At 38.7% G+C, this 21,538-nt stretch overlaps 1 protein-coding gene across 3 annotated transcripts in view; it reads right to left on the bottom strand.

Moving 5' to 3' along the window:
* ENTREP2 (endosomal transmembrane epsin interactor 2) overlaps positions 1 to 21,538 on the bottom strand; it is an 89,038-nt gene that overhangs the window by 47,605 nt on the left and 19,895 nt on the right. For all 3 annotated transcript variants that reach the window (XM_005521451.3, XM_014251352.2, XM_088063047.1), the window contains exon 2: positions 6,303 to 6,359. In XM_005521451.3, coding sequence (XP_005521508.2) covers positions 6,303 to 6,359 — 57 coding nt within the window. The remainder of the gene's footprint in view (positions 1 to 6,302; positions 6,360 to 21,538) is intronic.

Below are 21,538 nucleotides of genomic sequence, written 5' to 3'. Positions count from 1 at the left end.
TAACAAATAGTTCCCATGCTGCCAGCCCCAGTGATGCGTGACACGAGATTAATTTACCAAGGAGGAAAAAGAAATGCTGAAGCAAACCAGACTCACACCAAGAAAGAGTTGAAGAAATTAGACCTTGCAAAGGCTGCCAAGAACTCCAGGAGCAGATGGGATGCAGCCTGCATTTCTAAAAGAAGGAGCAGATGAGATGAAAGAACCATCAGCAGATATATTTAGAAAGCGTGTGAGAACAAGGGAATTACTGATGGACTGAAGAGAGGTGAATGTAGCACCCACAGCACACTCCTCATTCCAAGCAACAGCCCTGGGGCTGGAACTGTGACAGTTTCCTACGGCAGGGATGTGCCAGCAGGAGCTGCTGCCATGGCAACACCAAGCGATGGCAGCAGACGGGGAGGAGTAGGGGCTGTTTAAGGGGAATTATGAAGTGCTTGTTTAGGAAGGGGCAAGTGTTATGCCCCAGCAGGGTTTTCCTGCTCTTCAGGAAAAGCTGCTTGTGGTCTTTTTAAACTCTGCCACTGGGGATAACTAATTAGCACATGGATGCTCAGCAGAGGAGTCTGGATTCTCCAGATATGAGCGACAGCTGGTGGCAGCTGGGCCCAGGAACAGGCAGCCTTGGTCAAAAGGGTATCAGAGAGGCACAGACAGAGACCTGGGCAAGAGAAAGCTTTAAGAAGTGTTCAGCTGTAAAAGAGGACTTAGAATGTTCATTCTAAAGAGATGCTTCACCCTGCGACATCTTTTCTCCACCACTGCAAACATTTCCCTGATTCACTTCTGTTTCCATCTCAAGTGCTGTTTCTTTCTCACCCAGTTCACAACTTTACTGGGTCATTCTCCATTTTTCCCCTCTTCTATCAGGTCCATTCTAATGAAAAGGCACTGGGGGTAGGTTTTTCTGCCAGTTGTTTCATGAAATTAAAGAAGACAGAAGGGAATCACCAGACTAAGTTAAAAAACAAAAACAGCAATAGGTAGCGCACATTTTAAAAGCTAAAAGGATATATTAATTTACCTGCAAAAAAAATTTGGAACATGAATGTAATCACAGTTTACGCAAACTCAAATTGCAAGTTTTGAAGATCACACTTTTCAGATCCCCTACTCAATCCAACAAGAGACATTATTTCATGGCCTAAACCAACAATTCGTACATTGGGAACAGACTTCTCAGGGCATCAGTTTGAAATAAACATAAAACAGACACAGCTTCGATGAAACATAAATATGTTTTAAATCTACTTCCAAACTGAAGTAACCTGGAATACAGTTATCACTGAATACATTAACCTCATTTCTCGATCCTGTCTCACAGACTTTTAGCACAACCCCAGCTATGCTGCAACAGTGTGCACAGACAGATGCTGCACTTTGGTGACCAGGGCAGTACAGTCACGCTAGTGCTTTATACAACTAACCCTCAGCAAAGGGAGAACAGGAAGGCAAGAGGCAAAGAAAACTTCACTGTGTCACAAGTACAGGAAAATACAATTTACAGCCTACACTTTCTTCACTGAAATCATTCAGAACCAAGATACAAATCTATTGCAATTCAGTTACTTATGGTGCTTGTGGCACTGAACTTCTGAAACATCACAGATCCCACTGTATGATTTCTTATTGACATGGTTTTGGTTCACTTCTTTCTGGTCATCTAGGTCCTGTTCTTCCCAAATCTTTTGATGTCTATCTGCCTTGTGCTGCCAGATTCACATTTCAATTTCTCCTTCCTGTCCCAGTCCTCCACAATTCTCTTACCTCTGATTTAGCATTCAGCTCCTCTGAATTCAGGTTAGTTTCCTTCCATGCTCCCAGAAAAGAGGTCAAAGGAAAACACTCTCCTCTCAATTCCAAAGCCTGCTTCACATCAGCTCTGAGCAAAATGTACAGCTTTACATCTGGAGAGCTACTTTGTGAACCAGCACTGGATTTGCTTTCCAAACAGAAGTTATTGCAGCCTCTCAAGTTTCTTCTTGAATGTAGCAATACCCAGCATTCAATCCCTGCCCAGTTCATCAGAAACTGAAAAACACAGCTATGCAAGATGCACTTGTTTTCACCCAGTGTTTTGTTCACCTTTAAACTAATGCTTCAGCCTCAAAGACAAGTGTTTGTCTAATAGCAGGGTTCCTAACAAACATTTTGATCAAGGAACTCAAAGAATACTCATGCTGAAATGATACTGCAGAGTGATCAAGGGATCTGTTAAGGCAATGGGGTGTTCTGCAGCTCCTCTCAACATCACACAGGTATCAAAGTCAGCAGTGACACACGAGGTGATGGGTGCCTCAGACTCTGCTGCTCTCCCACACTGTGCATTCGTTCACTTGCTTTTCTCCTGCAGTCTTGACCTGTTTATGCTGACACTGTCTCTCCACTGCACAGATCATCTTTTTATTCCAGGAACCAAACACCAAATCTCTGCTTGAGGTTGGGTATCGCAGGGAGGACAACCACTTTTTTTTTTTTATTTTTTAAATTCAAAGATTTCACTCAGATTTCATCTGAAAGGAAGCTGTAAATTCTCTTCCAAGATTTTAAAAAGACTTGTCTCATCCCTTAAGCTACTCTAGGACCTCAGGTTCAGCAGCCAGGAACATGTCAACACTCCACCTCACGGAGCAGAATATAGGAAACTTACTATTATATAATACACTATATATGTAATACTAATACACTATTTCTATACATTTTTGTTTCATCTGTTTCCTGAAGTTTGTTTATGCCTGCTGTAGTCTTCAATGATATTTAGTGAGAGGAGATAACCAATGAGGAAAAACATTTGGACCAGTTTTACATGTTCATGCTTCTTATGGGGAAATAGATTATGTGGGTGTATCAATTTAAAATTATTAGTAATTTCCTTTTTCAACTTAGATATTTTTCTAATTATTTTTACAGAAAAAAAGAAAAATATTCATCTGAATTTCAAATAATTCAACTTTTTCGCTGGAATTCTAGAAAGGAAATCTCTCATTTTGCAAAAAACTACTATGCTGACCCAAGATGAGTATTTTCTTAAAAAGTCAGTATTTGTATTTAACTGAGTCTTACCAGGGGTGCAGCCTGAGACTTTGCACAGCAGTTCATCCTCTTGCCTGATATGCTGGTGGAAATGCAGCTATTTAGGGTGGCTTCTCTTATTTTTCTTAAATGAAGAAAATCTTATGTGCTTATCAAAAACAAAAAAGGATTGGAATAATGGTTCATTTGAAGGGACAACACACTGAGTTATACATGACTGATTTGCATGTTCACTGGTCACAGAACTGCATCTGGAATGCACATTTCATAGCAAATGCTTTTAAACAGCTATTCTGAGAAACCAAGATAATTTATTAATAAGTAGTATTATCTTGTGCTCACTGATATGCACAGACATTAAGAAACCCCACATTTCTGTTAATTGAAAAAAATATTAAATCTATCAGTTTGTTGTAAAAACTTTCAGTTAGAAATATAAAAATATTTTTCTGGGGTTACCCAAATGCCAGATGGCAACAGAGAAGCTTTCAACTCAATTTAGAGGCTGAATTAATCTTCTTAGCACAAATAGATTTGCAATTACAATAGATTAAGATTGTAACAGAAAAGTAATCTGACTGCACAATTTAAAGTTTTATTACAAGGTAATTCAGCCTCAGGAGCTCCATAAGCTCTCTTCCAGTTTTCAGGCACTTCCATAAGCCACGAGGAAACAAATTCCTACTTTAACACTGCATTTTAACACTAAGCAGTAGTAGTGACAAAGCCAACACTTGGTTTCTGAAAAAGGGACTCTTGAGAAATTTTCCCAAAGCACTACCAATACTCTGAGATTTCAAAATGAAAACAGAGAAAGCTTAATGAGGAAACACCTGAAATATACAGAAAGCACTGTTTAAAATCATTGTGTGAGCAATTTAAATACATCCTTTGTCTGCGTGTCTCCTCTGGTAAATGTAAATACAGGTTTGATAACAGACACTGATTCCTTGCATGCAAAAAGCCTTTTGGCAACATAAGCAACTGATGGCTAGGAGGTGATCAAGAAAATTCAGATAAAGTAACAAAAAAATCTGGTGAATTTTCCAGATAATTAATCTTTGCAAAGGCACTTCAGCAGGAGAACTTCTAAATTTCTGCACATTAATATTGCAGTAAAATGTCCTTAGTACATACACATTTGTAAATCTCTGACTGAATGCAGAATACAAAACAGCATTCATACTAATAGCTTATAAATACACAACTACTCCCAGTTTTGACTTTGGTTCCAAAGTGTTAAACTATGCAACAATAAGCTCATTTCTACAGCAACACTACATAACACACTTCTAGTATAATAGAGCCAGAAGTTAATTGTTGATGAACTATCTCTGTTTAGTGCTTCTTCAACTTCCTCTTTTTGCCTGCAGAAAAGAATACATTTGCAAAGAAAAGCCACTGCATTCTGTGGAAAAGCCCTGAATGATTACAGTGCTGAGCAAGGCACATCCAGCAGTGTGGGGGGCTGAGCCTGGCCACCAGGAAAGCACCACACAGACACCCACTCACTGCCCCTTGCAGCAGGGGTGGAAGAGAATTGGAAAAGCCCAAGTGAAAAAAACTTGTGGATGGAGGTAAAGATAGTTTAAAAGCAAAGGAAAGAGGAAGGAAAAAGCCAAAGCAAGTGATGCTGTGTGGGAAAACCAGAAAGCCTTGATACTGCACAAATGCTGCTCAGCAATAGTCAAAACACTGGTTATTATAAACCAGTTTTAGTCACAAATCCAAGATATGCAGAAAACTGGCACCTTAAAATATTATCACAGTTTCACCACTTTTCAGGACGTCACAGATGGTGCATGGTTTAATTTTATATAGCTTTATCATTTGAAGCTATGAATAAAGTTATCTACTTTTCTGCTATCACTCTCGGCAATGCCAGATTTTATAACACACTGCAGCAAAAAAGACACGTATTGTAATCAATTATCTAGCTGCTTATAATACTATAAAATAGGTTAAAAGGTAATTATTGACCATATGTATTTGGCATATGTGTTGTATAAACAGATCAGGAGAAACATGGCTCATTAGCATGTTGGTGGTACTTTGTGCTGTGAGGTTGTAAAGTTAGACATTACTGATTGCTAATCAGAGCAGTCACCCTGCACACGTGGGTCCAACTGCTCAAAGGTATTTACAACTCAGCAAGGAAAACAGAACATTATGTAGCCACTGTAAAACCACTACACAGCTTAATCACACACAGAAGTGAAAAACACCATCCCTGTCCCCATTCTTCAGCTGATTATTGTATCACCACCAAGGACCAATGCAGAAGATCAGGATCTAACTCAAGAGCATTAAGCTTACTCTTGGAAACAAATAATTTCCTAGAGCAGATTTTAGGAAGATGCCACCAGTGTCACCACTACTGTTTCCTCCCTTTTATCTTTATTTCCTTGAATTACATTGACCATGACTGTCCATTTCTATTTCACTGAATGAGCTGACATTAGAAAGCCCAGCTGAATTTACAACATGCAAGAGAGTGTTCAGGAATCAGAGAAGCCAAGTCTCATGAGGCCCGGATAACACTTCTGATGTGTGAATATTATTTATTCCAATGATTTGAGCTCTATGCCTACTGTCCAAATTCATAATATTGAGAGATACACCTGAAGTTCTAATTAAGCTTATTCTTACTACTACAATTTAAATTTCATACTGTCCATTTTATTCTTTATTCTGGGGACTATCTTTAGTGCTATGTCACAAATGTTTCATGTTACTCTGTTACACATGCCATTGTTTCAAAGGCAAGCTTTACCTGCTAACACATCCTTATTGACACAGTCATCACGTGTTTTTAATAAGACTGATTTCCATCTAATACTGCTTTACATTAATAGGCTAACTGCAACTCTATTAGCATGCACACACAGAATGGATTACTGTTCATTATTAAGTAACTACATGAATCTCACAACAGAAATAATAATGTAGCTGAGAATCTTCCTGCAGATGAAGACAAACAACTACTAACTTGGAATGGGCTTTTTCCCATCCAGATACCTGCTAAAAAGATTGCTCTGCAGTGCATTTTTAGGCAAATAAAGTTAAATGCAAAGGTACAAGCAGACCCATGGTCTGTGAGACAGTAGAAAATATTATTTTCACCCAGGTAGTTTATACATTACAACTCCAAAGGCCTTCCACTTTTTGTACTAAGTGTTTCTATCAGGATATATAATAGCAATGCAAATCATCCCCACAGACTATCAGGCTTCTCTATAAAGAGAAAAGCACTGGGAGCTGCTCACCACAAGGGACAGGGGCCTCTTCCATGAAACAACACCGATCAATCCTGACAACAGCACCTGGAACAGAGAGCAGAGTTACTAAAGAGGCATGAATTAGTGTCATTAAAAACACAGTAGGTAATAAGATGAAGTTAATACACGGTCATGATATTGTATTTCCAGAATGTTGGAAACCAAATGCTAAAAATAAAATGTTTTCCTTTTATTCTCAATAAAAAACTGAGCAGAAATAGTACTAAGCTGTTTTTAAACAAATTTCAATCCAGCTGCCAGATTCACTCAGTTCTGATCAGATTACAAAAAGTAATTAAAACATTTCTTCTCTCCCAGTCTCAAATGTTATCAATACTAAAGGAGAATAAATGTTTAGGGCAAATTTTCTTGTGATCTCTTAGCACAAATTAGCTAAAAAAGGGGGAGAAATGACAGAACAATCACAAAATCATCCAGGTATCCTGATAAATTAGCAAAAGGGTTTTTTGTTCTGTTTTATCCACCCAAACAACCTCCCCACTTGATCTTATGTTTGAGAGGACACATACATTCATTAAAAATTGGATTTAGCATACAGATTCATTACTCCCTATACTACAAACCAAAAGCAAGCAGCATTCAGACCTTTATACATCTAAGCTAATCTTAGGTGTTTTAAAATAACATGCAAGTTACAGTTGAGATACCATAAGCTTGACATGTAGTTAAAAGTGGAGAAAGAAACAAGAAATGGAGTGAGGGATATCAACCCTGGTGCTGGAGAAAAAAAGTGGAGAGGATCGTTTTCATTAGAACATTGAATTTCAAAAATAGTGAAGTAGAACCCAAATCGGAAGTCCATAGTGTCATTTTTTCACCTCAGCTCGCGCAGTCTGTTTAATAATAACTTATATATTTAGCTAGTCTCCATTCCCACTCCACCCTGCTTTCCTGACAATCTTTTGGGTGAAAAAACAGTAGAGCATAATAAACAAAAATGCCTCTCTACCTAGCCACTGCAGAAGCGATGTACACTGTACTGGGAGCCAGGCTGGAAACAATCCAGTCTAGTGATGCTTGGTGTGAACGTGGGGGAAGGAGCTGCTGCTTATCTGGAGCAGCTGCACTGTGGAGTGCCCAGTTTAGGCTTTCACAAAGTCTAGTCTGTGGACATTCACAGTGTGAGCATGTTTAAAGCATATTTCACAATCTGGCAGTACCCACAGCTTCAGCAGCTGTTGAAAACATTATTCAGAAAGACAACATGTGGAAAATGTGCCTTTTGGTATTTTCTTTAGTAGCTATGGCATTAAAAAAAGACCCCCTCAAACGAGGTTTTTTAGTAAAATCTCAGTGTTAGTGTCTAAGTGAAGTAAAATGCAACGTTGCATTTGCACAGTAAAATTGAACCAAGACCAGGACATGGATATCAAAGACTGTCCAGATAATGCCTACATGTAAATGTGCATAGTTTGTATTCTACAGCATTTCCTACAGCAGAGAAGTTACATACTTCTGGATATTAGCCAACTGAAGGAAAAGCTGAGAATTCCATCTTTGCAGTTAATTAAATGTGCTCACACAGCTATGTTAGCTTATTATTACTGTATGATAACTTGGCTCTGGGCTGATAATCCTGTAATGTGAAACTGCACTCAGAAGGTAAAATGACAAGGTTAGCTAGTTTATCTAATGGCTAGACAGCAACATGCTCTCAATTAAATAAATGGGCTGGCTGAAATTGTGAGGTTATTAAAGAAAACCCTTTAGGAAAAGTAAGAAATTGCATTCCAAACCAGAGCATGCACTGATACATAAAATATTTGTACGTAGATCAGTTTTTCTCAGTAACCAAGTCATATGGTCAGAGCCAAGATACTGCAGTGCAAGTAGCAAATCTTTACTTTCGTTTACTGTGTGACCTCCCTCCCATGAATTAAACCTCTACCCCTCTTCTTATTTGTGACATTGCACAGGGTGCAAGAAGGGAGTTGTTCCCTTTTGTTTAGCTGAACTACAACTGTGTTTGACCTTTACAGAAACCTTGTAAAATGAAAGAGGTGCATGTGTTTTGGTTTGGAAAAGGAGTTTTGTGGCATTCACTGTACTGGTTCTCCATGCAAAAGGTCAAGCACAGCCAGGCCACTTGATAAATTTACACTGATAATAGATACAAGAGCTCAGCGCTCCACCTGTGTCTTTAATACTGGCATTACAAGAGGTCATCTCAACAAAACCATCATGTAATTTTCCAACCCCCATTAGCCCCTTTGTGTCAGTCACTGGTTACCCAAAAACTTATTTTACTTTGAGATGCAGCTACTTCCAGCACCAAGCATTCACATTAATCCACAATGTGCACAGCTACATAACTAGGAAAAAAGCACACAGAGGACACAGAGATATTTAGTTAGAATACACCAAATTACTACCAAAATAGGAATCTACAGATTTCTCTTGATATTGAAGATGACCAGGAATTTAAGAACAAAACGAAACCATACAAGCCTCCAGAAACCCAAACAAACAAACAAGTAAAAAACCCCACAAAACAAACCAAGCTTCAACCAACCAAAACCCAAAAAGCCCCCAGTCTTAAGGTTTTGTTTTGTTTCCAGATTATACTTCTTATAAATACAACCCTAACATTAAATACAGAGAGTAGAAACCCCACTTTGTTTCTATACAAAATTAGCAATTATTTGAAAAGTAGTATGTAATTTACAGGCCCAAAATATCTTACAATAATCACTCAGAATATTCAATAGCTCAGCATTGCAACCCATACGGCTTCTTATGCTTTTCAAAAATCACTACATCACATGTATTCTGTACACAGCTTTTTTCTATCTTAAATAAAAAGTAAATAGGAGTTTGAGGATTTTAACAGTCCCTTAACCTTGGCAATGTGTTTTGATTTCAGAACCTGCAGGGTACGTTTATCTAATACCTTGGACCCAACTCCCTTCGGCTGAATTGTAGTGAACTTCCCCATCACATAATAATTGAACTAATTGACAGCTACTAAAAACACTCAAAAAAGTAGCTTTGCTGGATTAAGGAGAATTCCCATATGATATGTAGATATATGTATCTGCTGATTGTCACAATGCCGATTCACAGAGGAAAAAACAGAGTACATCAGTGCTGACTTCTGCAGCATTAGAAATGCAGCAGCTCAACATGCATATGAAAACTCCATTATCGTTAATGCAAGTGGTGCTCATGCATGACAAAGATGCATTTACTTTAACAGGCACATATTGAGGCAGGACAAAACCAGAAGGTAAAACTACTTTCCAGTACAGGTACTGCAAACAAAGGATTAGTCCTTGATGGTGTCTTTTCCAGCATTTTACCTCCACAGTCTGGTGAATCCCTAGAAATTTAAAGGGCTCTGACTTTGAATATGGGACAGATGATGCAGTCTCTTGATGTATCTGAAATCATCTGCTTTCCAAGTCTACAAGCCCAAAGAGCCAAAATGGCTCTTGTATGTAATATATTCTCTACTGTGGTTCCTTCAAACTTCTTTTCTGAACTACATAAACCCTATATTTATATAAATATTAATTAAAGCCACATTAAGTATAGTGAGACACTATCAAGGTACAAAAAAACCTATAGAAATTTAGAATTACTGACATCTATATATTAATTTGCTTAATAAAATGATTTTTTTTCCTCAGTTTGACTTGGGATCTAAAAATGGTTTTCTAGTCTAATATAGGAATAAGTCTAGTCTAATATAGTATGGAAAACTCCATGTTTTATTCTCTATTCTTATTCCTGCTTCCTTGCTCAGCCTTGTACGTATATCAAGTAATTTGGTTATTTTCTACCAATTTAGGGGTTAGTCACATTTTCAGCTTGTAAATACAAGACCAATTCTCTAATCAACGGATTCAGTCTCATGAAAATAAGCATACAAGTTCTTCACAGTAATTGCAGAAATTCCTTCTCAGGCCCCTTCTAAGAACTAGATTTACGTGTTTACAGGTATGAGTGCACATGTTTCCAGAAACGTGTGTTGTGAATGCAGGTGGATAACCCAGAAACCAAAGAGCCTGTTTGTAACACACCAGACAAACCCCGTCAGGGTGGGCCAGGCAGAACAGGCACAGCAGCAACAGGAGTGGAGAGGGCAGGGCAGTGACTGGGTTGGCAAAGGGAAATCCACAGCATCACCAGAGCTTCTGCCAGCAAAGCACAACAAAGCTGTGCTCCTGCAGAGGGCCTGAAGTCACTGACACTTCCCAAGGCTCCCCTCTCCAGGCTACAGGAGTACAGACTACTCCAAGGATTAATTTTGTCAACTCAAATGTTCCTGGAAGGGTGAAGCTCAATTGTATCTCAACAAATAATATCCTCAAATGTCTTTAGGTCTAGGTGTACCTTAGAGAGTGTAAAACAACAGCTGAAATATCTTCCAGGATGATGTTTCTGTGAAATCTACCACAGCCTTTGTAAAAGGTAGATAATTATTAAACAAAATACAAGCATTAAATAGGGTGTGAGTAATGTCACAACTATCACATACTCAGAGACTATAAAAGCATGATACATTACTACCAGAGCATGAAATCTTCTTATAATAACACTCTGTGCAGCATCTGCAATCCATTAGTGCAAAATGCTGGTAAAGTTAAATACACACTATAGGAAAAAACTGTGATGCATGGGAATTAGCTGAAAAGTGACTGGAATAGTCCACCAGTAATATTACTCTCCATTCCAATTCCTGGAAACGATGAAAATCTCTTGGGGTGAGGCTGGTATGAATATATTAACAAGGACCAGAAGAAGAGAAAGGTTTATATATTTCTATATGCATACACACACAGACACAAAAACTGTATGGACAAATACAGAACAGTGGCTTGGTTTTGGGATGTCTTCCAAGAAAGTCATCCCAAAGAGTGGGTGCTGATAAAAATCATACCATTACACCACATTCAAAACACTCCAAAAATCAGTCATGGGCTAAAGAGATTCTAAGATAGTTAATATAAATATTTATTAGCAAATATGCAGACTGGCTGTTCAACATGCAGCTATCACTAGAATCCAGGGACTGCTCTCTCATTTAAAGGCTATATCCCTATAAACACAAAAAGCACAAGTGCCACCAGACTGCAACCACAAGCAAAAGATCCAGACACTGAAAGATAAATACAGCAAGTCTACAGCAACTAGAAAGCCACATTGATTTAAGCACAGTTTTGGGCTACTTTATAAAAAGACTCGGCGTGTTCCTGACTCACAAGCACTACATCATAGCTTACTCGCTCTCATTTATCCACTGTGAACCTAAAACTAATCTAATTCTAATTGCCATGGAAACAGGAGCAGAGAAACAAAATCCCTTGGTGCCCCACAAGAACAGGACAGTAAAATTACCTATACAGTGACACAGCTACCTGAACATATTAAGAGCACACAGTTTTGATCTCATTTTAAGCTAGGGTGAGCTTTTTTTTGGTTTTATCTTTGTATTCCTATCAAATATTCTTCATACACATCAGAAATCTGCTCATTACACATCTGTAATTTATTTCTAGAAGGAAACAATTTGACATACAGAGAAAAACAGACATTGATGGAGCACATATCCATCAGAATAATATATTTTTCAATCATAAAAAACTTCATATGATCTGTATTTGTTACTCTTTTGAGTGGTTCAGAACTGTTACGCTCAACTTCACTAAAATATGCAAACTGCATTAAAAGCTATGGACAGGGATTTAGATAAGATATTAAGCACAGAGCTGATATGTCAGTGACTCACAATACAGTCTTAATTCTAATCTGGTTTTTATTAAACATACTCACAGAACACGCTATTACATTATCTTCTATGCCCCATAATGTAATCCATGAGCATTAATAAGGCACACAGCCATTAGCATAAGAGTATTTAAACAGAAAGGTAACTAAGCAGTTTGGAATCAAACCTCCAAGCTTTCAAATGCATTAGGTTATTTATGAACAAACCTGAAATAAACAGATGACTGAAGAGCGAGCTCAATACCTGCTATTTCATAGGGGAAGAGTTTGAACTCAGAATAAAGTCTACTAACATACTGTAAGAGATAACCCAAGATTTTGTGGCTCTTGGACAATTCTCTCAAATTAAAATGAAGCTCCCTCACAGCCCACACAGAAGAAGGTAACTTCTCTTCTCCAGAATGACCCATGAATGAACCAAAGGAATACAAGTGCTTAGAGTATCACCAGCAGAAACACTGCTGCAGAACCAGCTGCTGTGTCCCACAACGCTCAAAATGAAAGCCAGACCAAGCAATCCTTTCACAAATAATTGACTGAAGAAATCTGCTGCCCATACATGATATTCAACATCTCCACAGTAGCTCAGATCAAGTGTGGATAGCTCATTGATTCTTTGAATCAGGAAGGGTTTACTGAGGCAGCAGGCAAAAGCTTAGTTAAAATGCACTGAACCAAAGAAATCAGTGAAATTAGAAGCAGTTTGTCCAATATGATAGATCTGTATGCAGGTGTTGTAAACTCAAGTGTCAATTCTTTCATCATCTGAATATTTATTTTCTTGGTCTTTATCTGCATTCCATACAATAGATTTACAAAGATGATTTCTAACAGGAATGAAACCTCCACACCTAAAAGTACACTGAATTTCCTTTCAACACTACTGACACATTTTTAATTGTTTGTAATGAAAGAAATAATGCACTTAAAATCATTGGAAAGCTATTATAGGTCTATAAAATAAATCATGCTTTATTTCTTTTATAATAGTTACAATCCTTCAAGGGCAGAAAATGTGAAAACTTTATCTTAACTCCAGTAATGAAGGATTCCATATTTTTCCATTACTAAAGCAAAGGTATCACCCAGCTAGCAGAACTTCACTTCCAGAATTTTCATTTTAGGTTCATTGTATTTAAAAAAAAAAAAAATCCATAATGTTATTGTGACAAAACAAAAAAAAACAAACAGAAAAGAGATAAATTTCTTTAGACATTCCCTAATCTGTTTTCACACCAATCTTGACTTGTATCATTGACTCAGTACAGAAAATTATTCTAGAAATATTGTTTCCCAGTAGCATTAGGAAATTACTAATAAGATTTTTGCTGCTGGGCTCTTCCAATAATTATAAGAATGAAGACTGAGATTGTTTAGATAACTGAAATGAGACAATGGCTCTTTCAATTACCGACACAATTTCTCAGGGGATGAAAGCTGAGGTGTATTATAAAGTGATCTAAGTATCAATAACAAGAGCATTTTCTTTGCCTCAAACTCAGAAGGGCTTCCAAGTGCACATAAAATGCAATTCCTCTGCACATCACTAGTACAGAATAAGCTCCACTCCTCCAGTTCCACAGATCTTTTGGAGCTATATTTCAAACTGCAGTGCCACAAGGCACGTGGAGAGAGATTAATCAAAAAGCAATAGACCTCATACTCAAATGAGCATGGTTAGTGATTTGCCTCCAGGCCATGCTACCAGATAAATTAAAAGGTTGAAGATGCACAGGCAGCCATGAGAGAAAGAAAGGAACAGAGTAAATATTAAATGGCCAGATCGCATAAACACTGACCTCAGCCTACTGACTTCTGTCACCACACTCCTGGTGAAAGCCACCTCCACCACTGCATTCACCATCTCTTCTGAGACAACCCTTCCCAGGCAGCTGTAACCACTACAGACTGCTGGTCACCTCATCCAAAACAGGACTTCAGAGGGAAAGGACAAATTAATTTGGATAAACACAGGTTTAATTTAAGGATGGCGAGATGCCTTCCAAACATGCCAACAAACCACGGGTTCTGAAGATGAATTTCACGGCAAACTGAACATGAGTCAGCAGTGCCCTGGCAGCCGTGAGGGCCAAGTGTGTCCTGGGGGCACCAGGCCCAGCATGGCCAGCTGGGCAGGGGGGAATTGTCCTGCTCTGCTCTGGACTGGGGCAGCCTCACCTCCAGTGCTGGGGGCAGTTCTGGGCACCTACAATATATAAAACACATTAAGCTGTTAGAGAGTGTCCAAAAGAGGACAACGAATATGGTGAAGGATCTGGAGGGGACGCCACACCAGGAGTGGCTGAAATCACTTGGTCTGCTCAGCTGGGAGAAAAAGAGACCAAGGGGAGATCTTGTTGCAGTCTACAACATCCTCAAGAGAGGAGGAGGAGGGGCAGGCACTGATCTCTTCACCACAGATGGGACTTGAGGAAGCAGCATGAGGCTGAGTCAGGGGAGGTTTAAGTTAGAGATTAGGAAAGCTTTTCCCCCAGAGGATGGTTGGGCACTGGAACAGCTCCCCAGGGCAGAGGTCACAGCACCAGCCTGACAGAGCTCCAGGAGCATTTGGACAGTGCTCTCAGCCACAGTGTGTGACCTTAGGGGTGTCCTGCAAAGGGCCAGGAGTTGGACTTGACGATCCTGATGTCCCTTCTCAGCACCAATACGAAATCTATCTGAATCTATCATTTTTCTACTGAGACAAGATCAGGGAAAATACCGTCACCTGGTCCTCTCCAGCCTCAATGGCACAGAACAGAAATCCAGGTGCCATCAGCAGCCAGTAGCCCCTGTAGCACATTTCAGCCTTGTCCCTGCTCAGGATGCTCACAGGCCTGAACTCCAGACACTTAAAGCCTCTCAGCAGCAAAATGCAAAAATTAACATCATGCTGATACAGAGTCAAAACAGACTGAACAAGAACACAATGTGTTTAAAATAATTTACAGCATTACCTCTATTCTTAATTATAATAATCTCATTAGTTACTATTAAAGACATAAAATACATTTCAGACATGCTGCATACAAGTCATAAGATACTTGTTTTTGACAACCCTTGAGAATAACTTATAAACATCTCTAATAGGTTTGGAAAGAAAGAGCAAGGGACTTGGGCAAGCAGAAAAGAGTGTATCACTCCAGCACCACAAACCAAACATGAAGTTCTACAATGCACCTACAAGAAAATGAGTTTTAAATGCCATCCCATGGAGCAATGAAAGCCATCAAGCTTTAAAGAAGGCATGATCTAGGGAACAGGCAGGAGCTTTTCTCACATCAAGCTTTTGGGCAGCACAGTAACATGGACTTGTAGCTTAAGACTGCAGAACTACTTGGCCAAAGCATTGCTGTTTTCTAGTGAAATCTGGTAAGTGACATGCCCCCAGAATTCAAGCCAAGCACTGGGCAAGAAGTAAAAGCACCAAACCCTCTGTAATCAAAGTCTAACCTTACCGTAGAATCTTCTTAACCTGTCAGCAGGCAATAGGTTTGGGGAGCACATGACATGCTCTTTCAGTAATTTTAATACAATTGATTCTTTGGGCAATAATTGTCGAAACACCAACTGAATGAAAGCACAACCTTACCTCCCAAATCAAAGCCCACAGCTATTTCAAGTGCAGGGAGAACGCAAAACAGGGAATTCTATAAACATTACAGAGCAACTAAAATGTCTATTTTGTCTTCATGAGAGATTCAAAGAGATTACTGATGTGTAACACTAAACTCATTTGCACAGCAAGTTGTAATTTATAATAAATATGGTCAAAATAGACAAACACTGAAACACTGCAGACAGAAAAACATCCTGTATAAAACGGGTGACAAAACCAAGCAGGATCATCAAATTGAAATGTTTTCCATATTGATTTGGAAATAAAGTGAGAATAAAAAACCAAATGAGTCCTCATCTCACACCAGACCCATTTGTCAGATCCTGGTGGTCTGCTTTCTAGGATTATTTAATGGCCATTCATCCACAAATCACACTCACTCTACAGAAAACCTTTTCCCACAGAAAAATTAAGCTGAAGGAGTCCAAAGGCTTGGACTTATTCCACGTTACTCTAAGGTCAGTATTTCTGGCTAATATAATGGGAACTTTGTGTCAAGATTAAGAGGAAAAGCATTATGGTCTTAAAGAGTGGTTTTCCATTTTTACATTACTGCTAGATCGAAACACTTTACTCTAAAAATTTGTTCCTGGGGTTTTGCAGAATCATTCATCATCATCAGAACTCTGACCTGCAGAAACTGGTTCCTTACTGCATCAAATAAAACCTGCATTGTACAAGATACATCTGTATTGTCACCTGTGGAGGAAGTAAAAATCCAGAAAAAGGGATTCCCACTGCCATGTGAAGCATGCTTGTTTAACAAGGACTACTGATTAACCAGTGTTATGTCTGACCTTTAGAGGTGGATCCATCATCATGACCAAAAATTAATTAAATGTTAATTTCATATGGTAGAGCCATTCACATACAGGCATTAGACTGAGTAGTGTTTTGTTCTCTTTAAAACACCTTCTTAAATACCAAATACCAAATACTTAAATACCACCAAAGAAATCACTATAACTTTATCTAATATTAAATGGCTAAGCTCAAATATGACCATTTTCCCACTTCACACAGTCAGATGTCTTCATTTAAAAAAATTCCACAGAGTCAAAGGCAAAGAAAACTGAGTAACCAGTACATCAAACTCAATTATATTTCAAAGACAGGGCCTCTTTAGTTTGTTCTACTTGTCTCTGATTGCCTGCAAAAAGCTCACAAAGAATCTTTCAAATAACCATCCCAGTAAGATTCCCACACTCTCAATGTTTGTGTTACTGCAGCCTGGCTGACCACAGACTCAACAAAAGCCTAACATATTGACTTTCATAAAAGCAGTTATATGCCTTCTTCAGCTGGAGATACTTTATTCATTAAGACAGGATAAACTAAAAACAAGACAGAGAGACTATTACTTCCAAATGATTTAGGGCCATTACATTCTATGCACACTAACAGCCTAAAAAGTTTTAACTTGTAACTTTGGCATTTAGACTCAATCTTAATTAAATAATTTTGAAAATTAGCTCTCAAAACCCGAGAGTGGGATGGTATTCCAGAATATGAGGTGTCACTTGTCTTTTCAAAAAACATGCTTGATTTTATGGAATTTAGGCTTATAATAGAATGGGATAGTGACTTTGCACACAATATCTGGTTTTAGAACCATCTACTCACTATCTTTCCACGTTAACTTCTCAGAATCACCATCTGAGAAGCAAAAGTTTTACTTTTAAGCTGAAGAATGCAGACAGGTATAGACTTCTGCTCTGGCCAGGAGCTTTTATTTTGTACACACAGAGAAAGTTGAGAGGAAAACAATGACAATGGTTGTTCTGACACAAGTATCAAAAGCACTTAACAGAGAAACTTGGCTTTCTAGCCATGTTGAACAGACCAAGGGCCACACTGAAGCTTGCAGATTAATGGGCAGGAGAAATTCAAATTGAGTTCACCTCAAACACCGAGCTGGCTGCTGATGTGAAGAAAATCAGCCTTGGTACTTCAGAGCTGCCAAGGAAGATTTTCTCAAGTTATTGCTATTGATTTGTAGGAACATGACGACCTGTGTGGTGTTTCAAGGAGTCTCTGGTTAGGGGATATATCAGATTCTGGTGACTTAACTGGGAAATATTCTCTACAGGACAATCTGCAGTAGCAATTACACCCTATCTTGTACCTCAGTAAACACATCACAACTAAACATAATGACCACAGAACTTTGGCAATCCCCTACAAAATTAGCAGAATAACAGTGTTTGGAGGTTGGGAAGAGAGGGTCAGTTTCTTTGTTTTGGGGTTGTGTTTTCTTTGCTTGTTGTTGTGGGGTGTTTTTCTTTTTAATAGGGAAAAAAAAAATCAATGCAAATACCAAGGAAGCTGACAGAAAGGACAAGGGAAGAGAAAACAGTACAGCAATATAAAGAATAGATCTACACACAAAAAGAGGCACTGAAAAATGTGAAAGTCACATTAATAGAAACTGCATTATGCAAATAGTCTGCTATTCCTGTTTCATTCATCAACTCGGGAAACATAGATATTAGAAAGCATCTAGAATACCACTGATTTTCATCAGACAAAAAGCCAGTTAAAAGATTCAAAGTTTGCTAAATGGGATTCTGTTTTCTTACTGCTTCCACAGCTTTTCCATACAGAGGTATCCAAGAGATCCCAGCTCAAATCAGCCTCAGCTACCTGAGGTAGCTCACACGTACCAGCTAGATCAGGAATCCAGAGCTGGAACTCTCCTGCTCTCCTCACACAGACCCCAGCAGAAGGTGAGTCTCACACTCATGGACCTGCACATGCAAGGGTTTGTGTGCTGTGCATGCACACAGCTGGGGTGACAGCGTGCCCTGTGTGCCCACACTGCTCAGGGGACCCGATGGCTCCAGGTCAGACACCGAGGAGATGCAGCCACATCACTCAGACCACACAGGCTCCAGAAAGGAAAAGTCTGTGCAGCCAGAACATCCTGTCTTCTCTCTCCCCTCCTCCCTTAGCTGCTTGTTGGATCAAGAAGTTCAAAGAAGATATAAAATATCTAATTATAATACCAAAAAAATGCTTTTACTTCTTTTATGTAAACTTTAACAAAGGAAAAAGCAACCTTCCCTTTGACTGATTTTAGGGTAACTCAGTAGTCCCAACAGGATGAATCTTTCAGCAGCCTTTTTCTCTTGGCAATGCAGGTGAGAACAATGTTCTCACTGTGAAAGTAAACTTATTCCCAACTACAGTATTCTTTTCATAATGAAGTTAAACACCAAAATAAGGAACTTAACTAATACTTCCAGGAAAAAAAATTCTACACCAAAAGAAAAGTTATGACCAAACCTAAAACTAGAAAAATTTAAAAATTAGAGGAACTTCTGAGTTCCTGAGTTCTGAGTCAATTAATTTAAGTTCATCTTATCAAAAACTTTTGCTGACTATATTCCGAGTTATATACAACTACAGCTACATTCCTATCCAATCAAAACCACAGAGCTAATCTACAGAAAGGAGAGCAGAGATCCTGACAAACAGCATCATGACAGCATTTGTCAGCATCATCCTAGAGCTAGAAGATTAGTAACTTGTCCAGTATATTTCTCTGAGATATTTTCCCTGTAGAGCTCACCTTTATTCATACAGCACACTGTATAGTTTCCCAGGGAAATTATCTTGCTGCAGGAATAAAACATAGCAACTGTAAACCAATCTGTAAATCAGTTTTTAAAAAACTCATCCAGCTCCTGATTCCAAAGAATCAAAATGAGTCTACAGAAAATTCCAATAAATGAGCCTCAAACCAGTCCATGGATGCACATGCATAATTTGGCATTTGTATTTAGTTTTTGTTAAGTGCATTTTGCAAAGCTGACAAGTGCTAAATTGGCCTGAATATAAGACAGTCCTGAATATCAAGTGACTCATTCTGCAAGAACAAATAAAGGGGAAAAAAGAGGAGTGAATTTCACCAGAGCATCTAAACCTGGCATATGTCAGTCTTGCTGAAACACCCCAGCAGAGTGCCAGTAGAACATTAGGAAATTTTAAATGTCTCAGTGCAAAATCACTTTAAAGGATCCAGCACAATTCACAGCAACCCAAACTGCAGCGCCTTGAGTCCCAGCTGAGGAGCCAAGTCAGAGCCGGACAGCACCTGCATGGATTCAGAGCCTTGTTATCCCAAGCCAGTCCAGCAACACCAGCACTTCTCAGCTGCAGGACTGGATACAACATTAGCCCAGAAAATGAGATCAGAGTATCAAACAAAACACACTTTTGCTGATTCTGGAGTCAAAGGGATCAGGAGAAGAGACCTGAGACACACAAAAACAGGGAATTATAACAGAAATTCATTCTGATCTGGAAGGTGGCATGAACATCATCAATTAATCACAGCTTCTGCTTCACTAAATACTCCTTAAAAAAAGAAGAAAGAAACTGAATAGGAAGGCATGATGAGGGATGTCAAAAACAAAAGACAATAATATCCAGCATTCAGTAAGTATTAATGTGGATTGGGAATCTTTTTCATTTTAACAATTCTCTCGATAAATAATTCTTGCAAAAAACTTCAATTACTCTCTTAAAATGACACTGATTTTGTTCCCTGGGATAGAAAGTAATCATCATATTCTCAGTCATTTTTGTCTTTCAGCATATAAAGGAACTTTCATCTATAAAGGAACTTTCATCTATGTCTTCTCATCCCACTTCCTTCAGAATTTTCTTCCTACTCATTGTAAAACTTCCCAGACATTACAGATCCTTCATAACACACACAGCACTGAGGCTTGCTTTAGACTACTACCACACACCATAGTACCATGTATGTTTTTTCATAGGGTTACAAACACTCAGACTCCCAATGGCTAAAGACATCACCTAAGGCAAGTCTAATGACATCAAGAGAAAAAAAAGTAACAGACTCAGAAGACACAAAGGAAAAAGCTAGAGAGTTTGGGTCTTTTTTGCAAAGAAGAGGTTTCTTGATTCTGGAAAGCACAAATCTTTGTCACTTAAGTAGGTCATCTCATCTTTCAATGCTTCAGACTCTGCAAATTAAGACAGCTCTTTGTTAATTCATGGTAATGTTGCAAAATTTAATGAACTTAGAACATTTTATACAGCATGTCAGCTTCTGTCTAATACATTGTAATAAACAAGTTCTACTGTACTTTTTCAAAATAATTTCAGAAAAGACACCTTTAGACACCCCTAATTCACCCCTCTTGTAGTTACCTCAGAAGTTACCTGTAGTTACCTCAGAAGTCACCTCTTAATCTCTCCCTCCTGATATCCCCCCTACAGAAACTGCCCCAGAAATTTGGTGGCGACATAGGGACCCTCACTCATGTTCTAATTGCCGTCATTAACTTCTTACACTGCTAATAACTGCTTTGAAGGACACAAGACTTCTTTATCCACAACAAGTGAAAGCGACAAAGAAGCATCCTTCATTTTTCCAGTCTTTATTTTACAGAAATTCCTCAAGCCCAACTTGTTCCAGAGTTCCAGTACAGCTTCACAAGAAACAGTACCGAGAAATATTAACAATCATTTTGCAGAACAGCTGGGTTGGAGCACCAAAAAACTGCAGGAAAGACAGTAAAATGGTTACTGCTGTTCATAACAAGAAGGAAAAAATACAAAATCTGTCCTGTCTCTTCCCTCTAGACATCCTATTTCCCATCTTGAGACTTGGAAATCAGTAGCAGCATCAAGTGGATTATCAAGACAGGAGGTAGAGAGCACTGTCAATTCTCAGTGGGGTTTGGTTTTGTTTTAGTAGTTTTCCATTTGTTTGATTTTAAATTCACACACACAAAGAGTAAAAGCAGATAACTGCTAAACAGGGAGCTCTGCAGCAGGCAGGCACTGGGGAAACGGGATATGAAAAAGAAAGGGCCAGAGA

Source organism: Pseudopodoces humilis, chromosome 16, assembly GCF_049639895.1.
Source record: "Pseudopodoces humilis isolate 2021_Gansu_Grassland_sample_001 chromosome 16, ASM4963989v1, whole genome shotgun sequence".
Lineage (NCBI taxonomy): Eukaryota > Metazoa > Chordata > Aves > Passeriformes > Paridae > Pseudopodoces > Pseudopodoces humilis.
The sequence above is the reverse complement of the archived record's forward strand: the minus strand, read 5'-3'. Positions and strand labels throughout refer to the sequence as shown.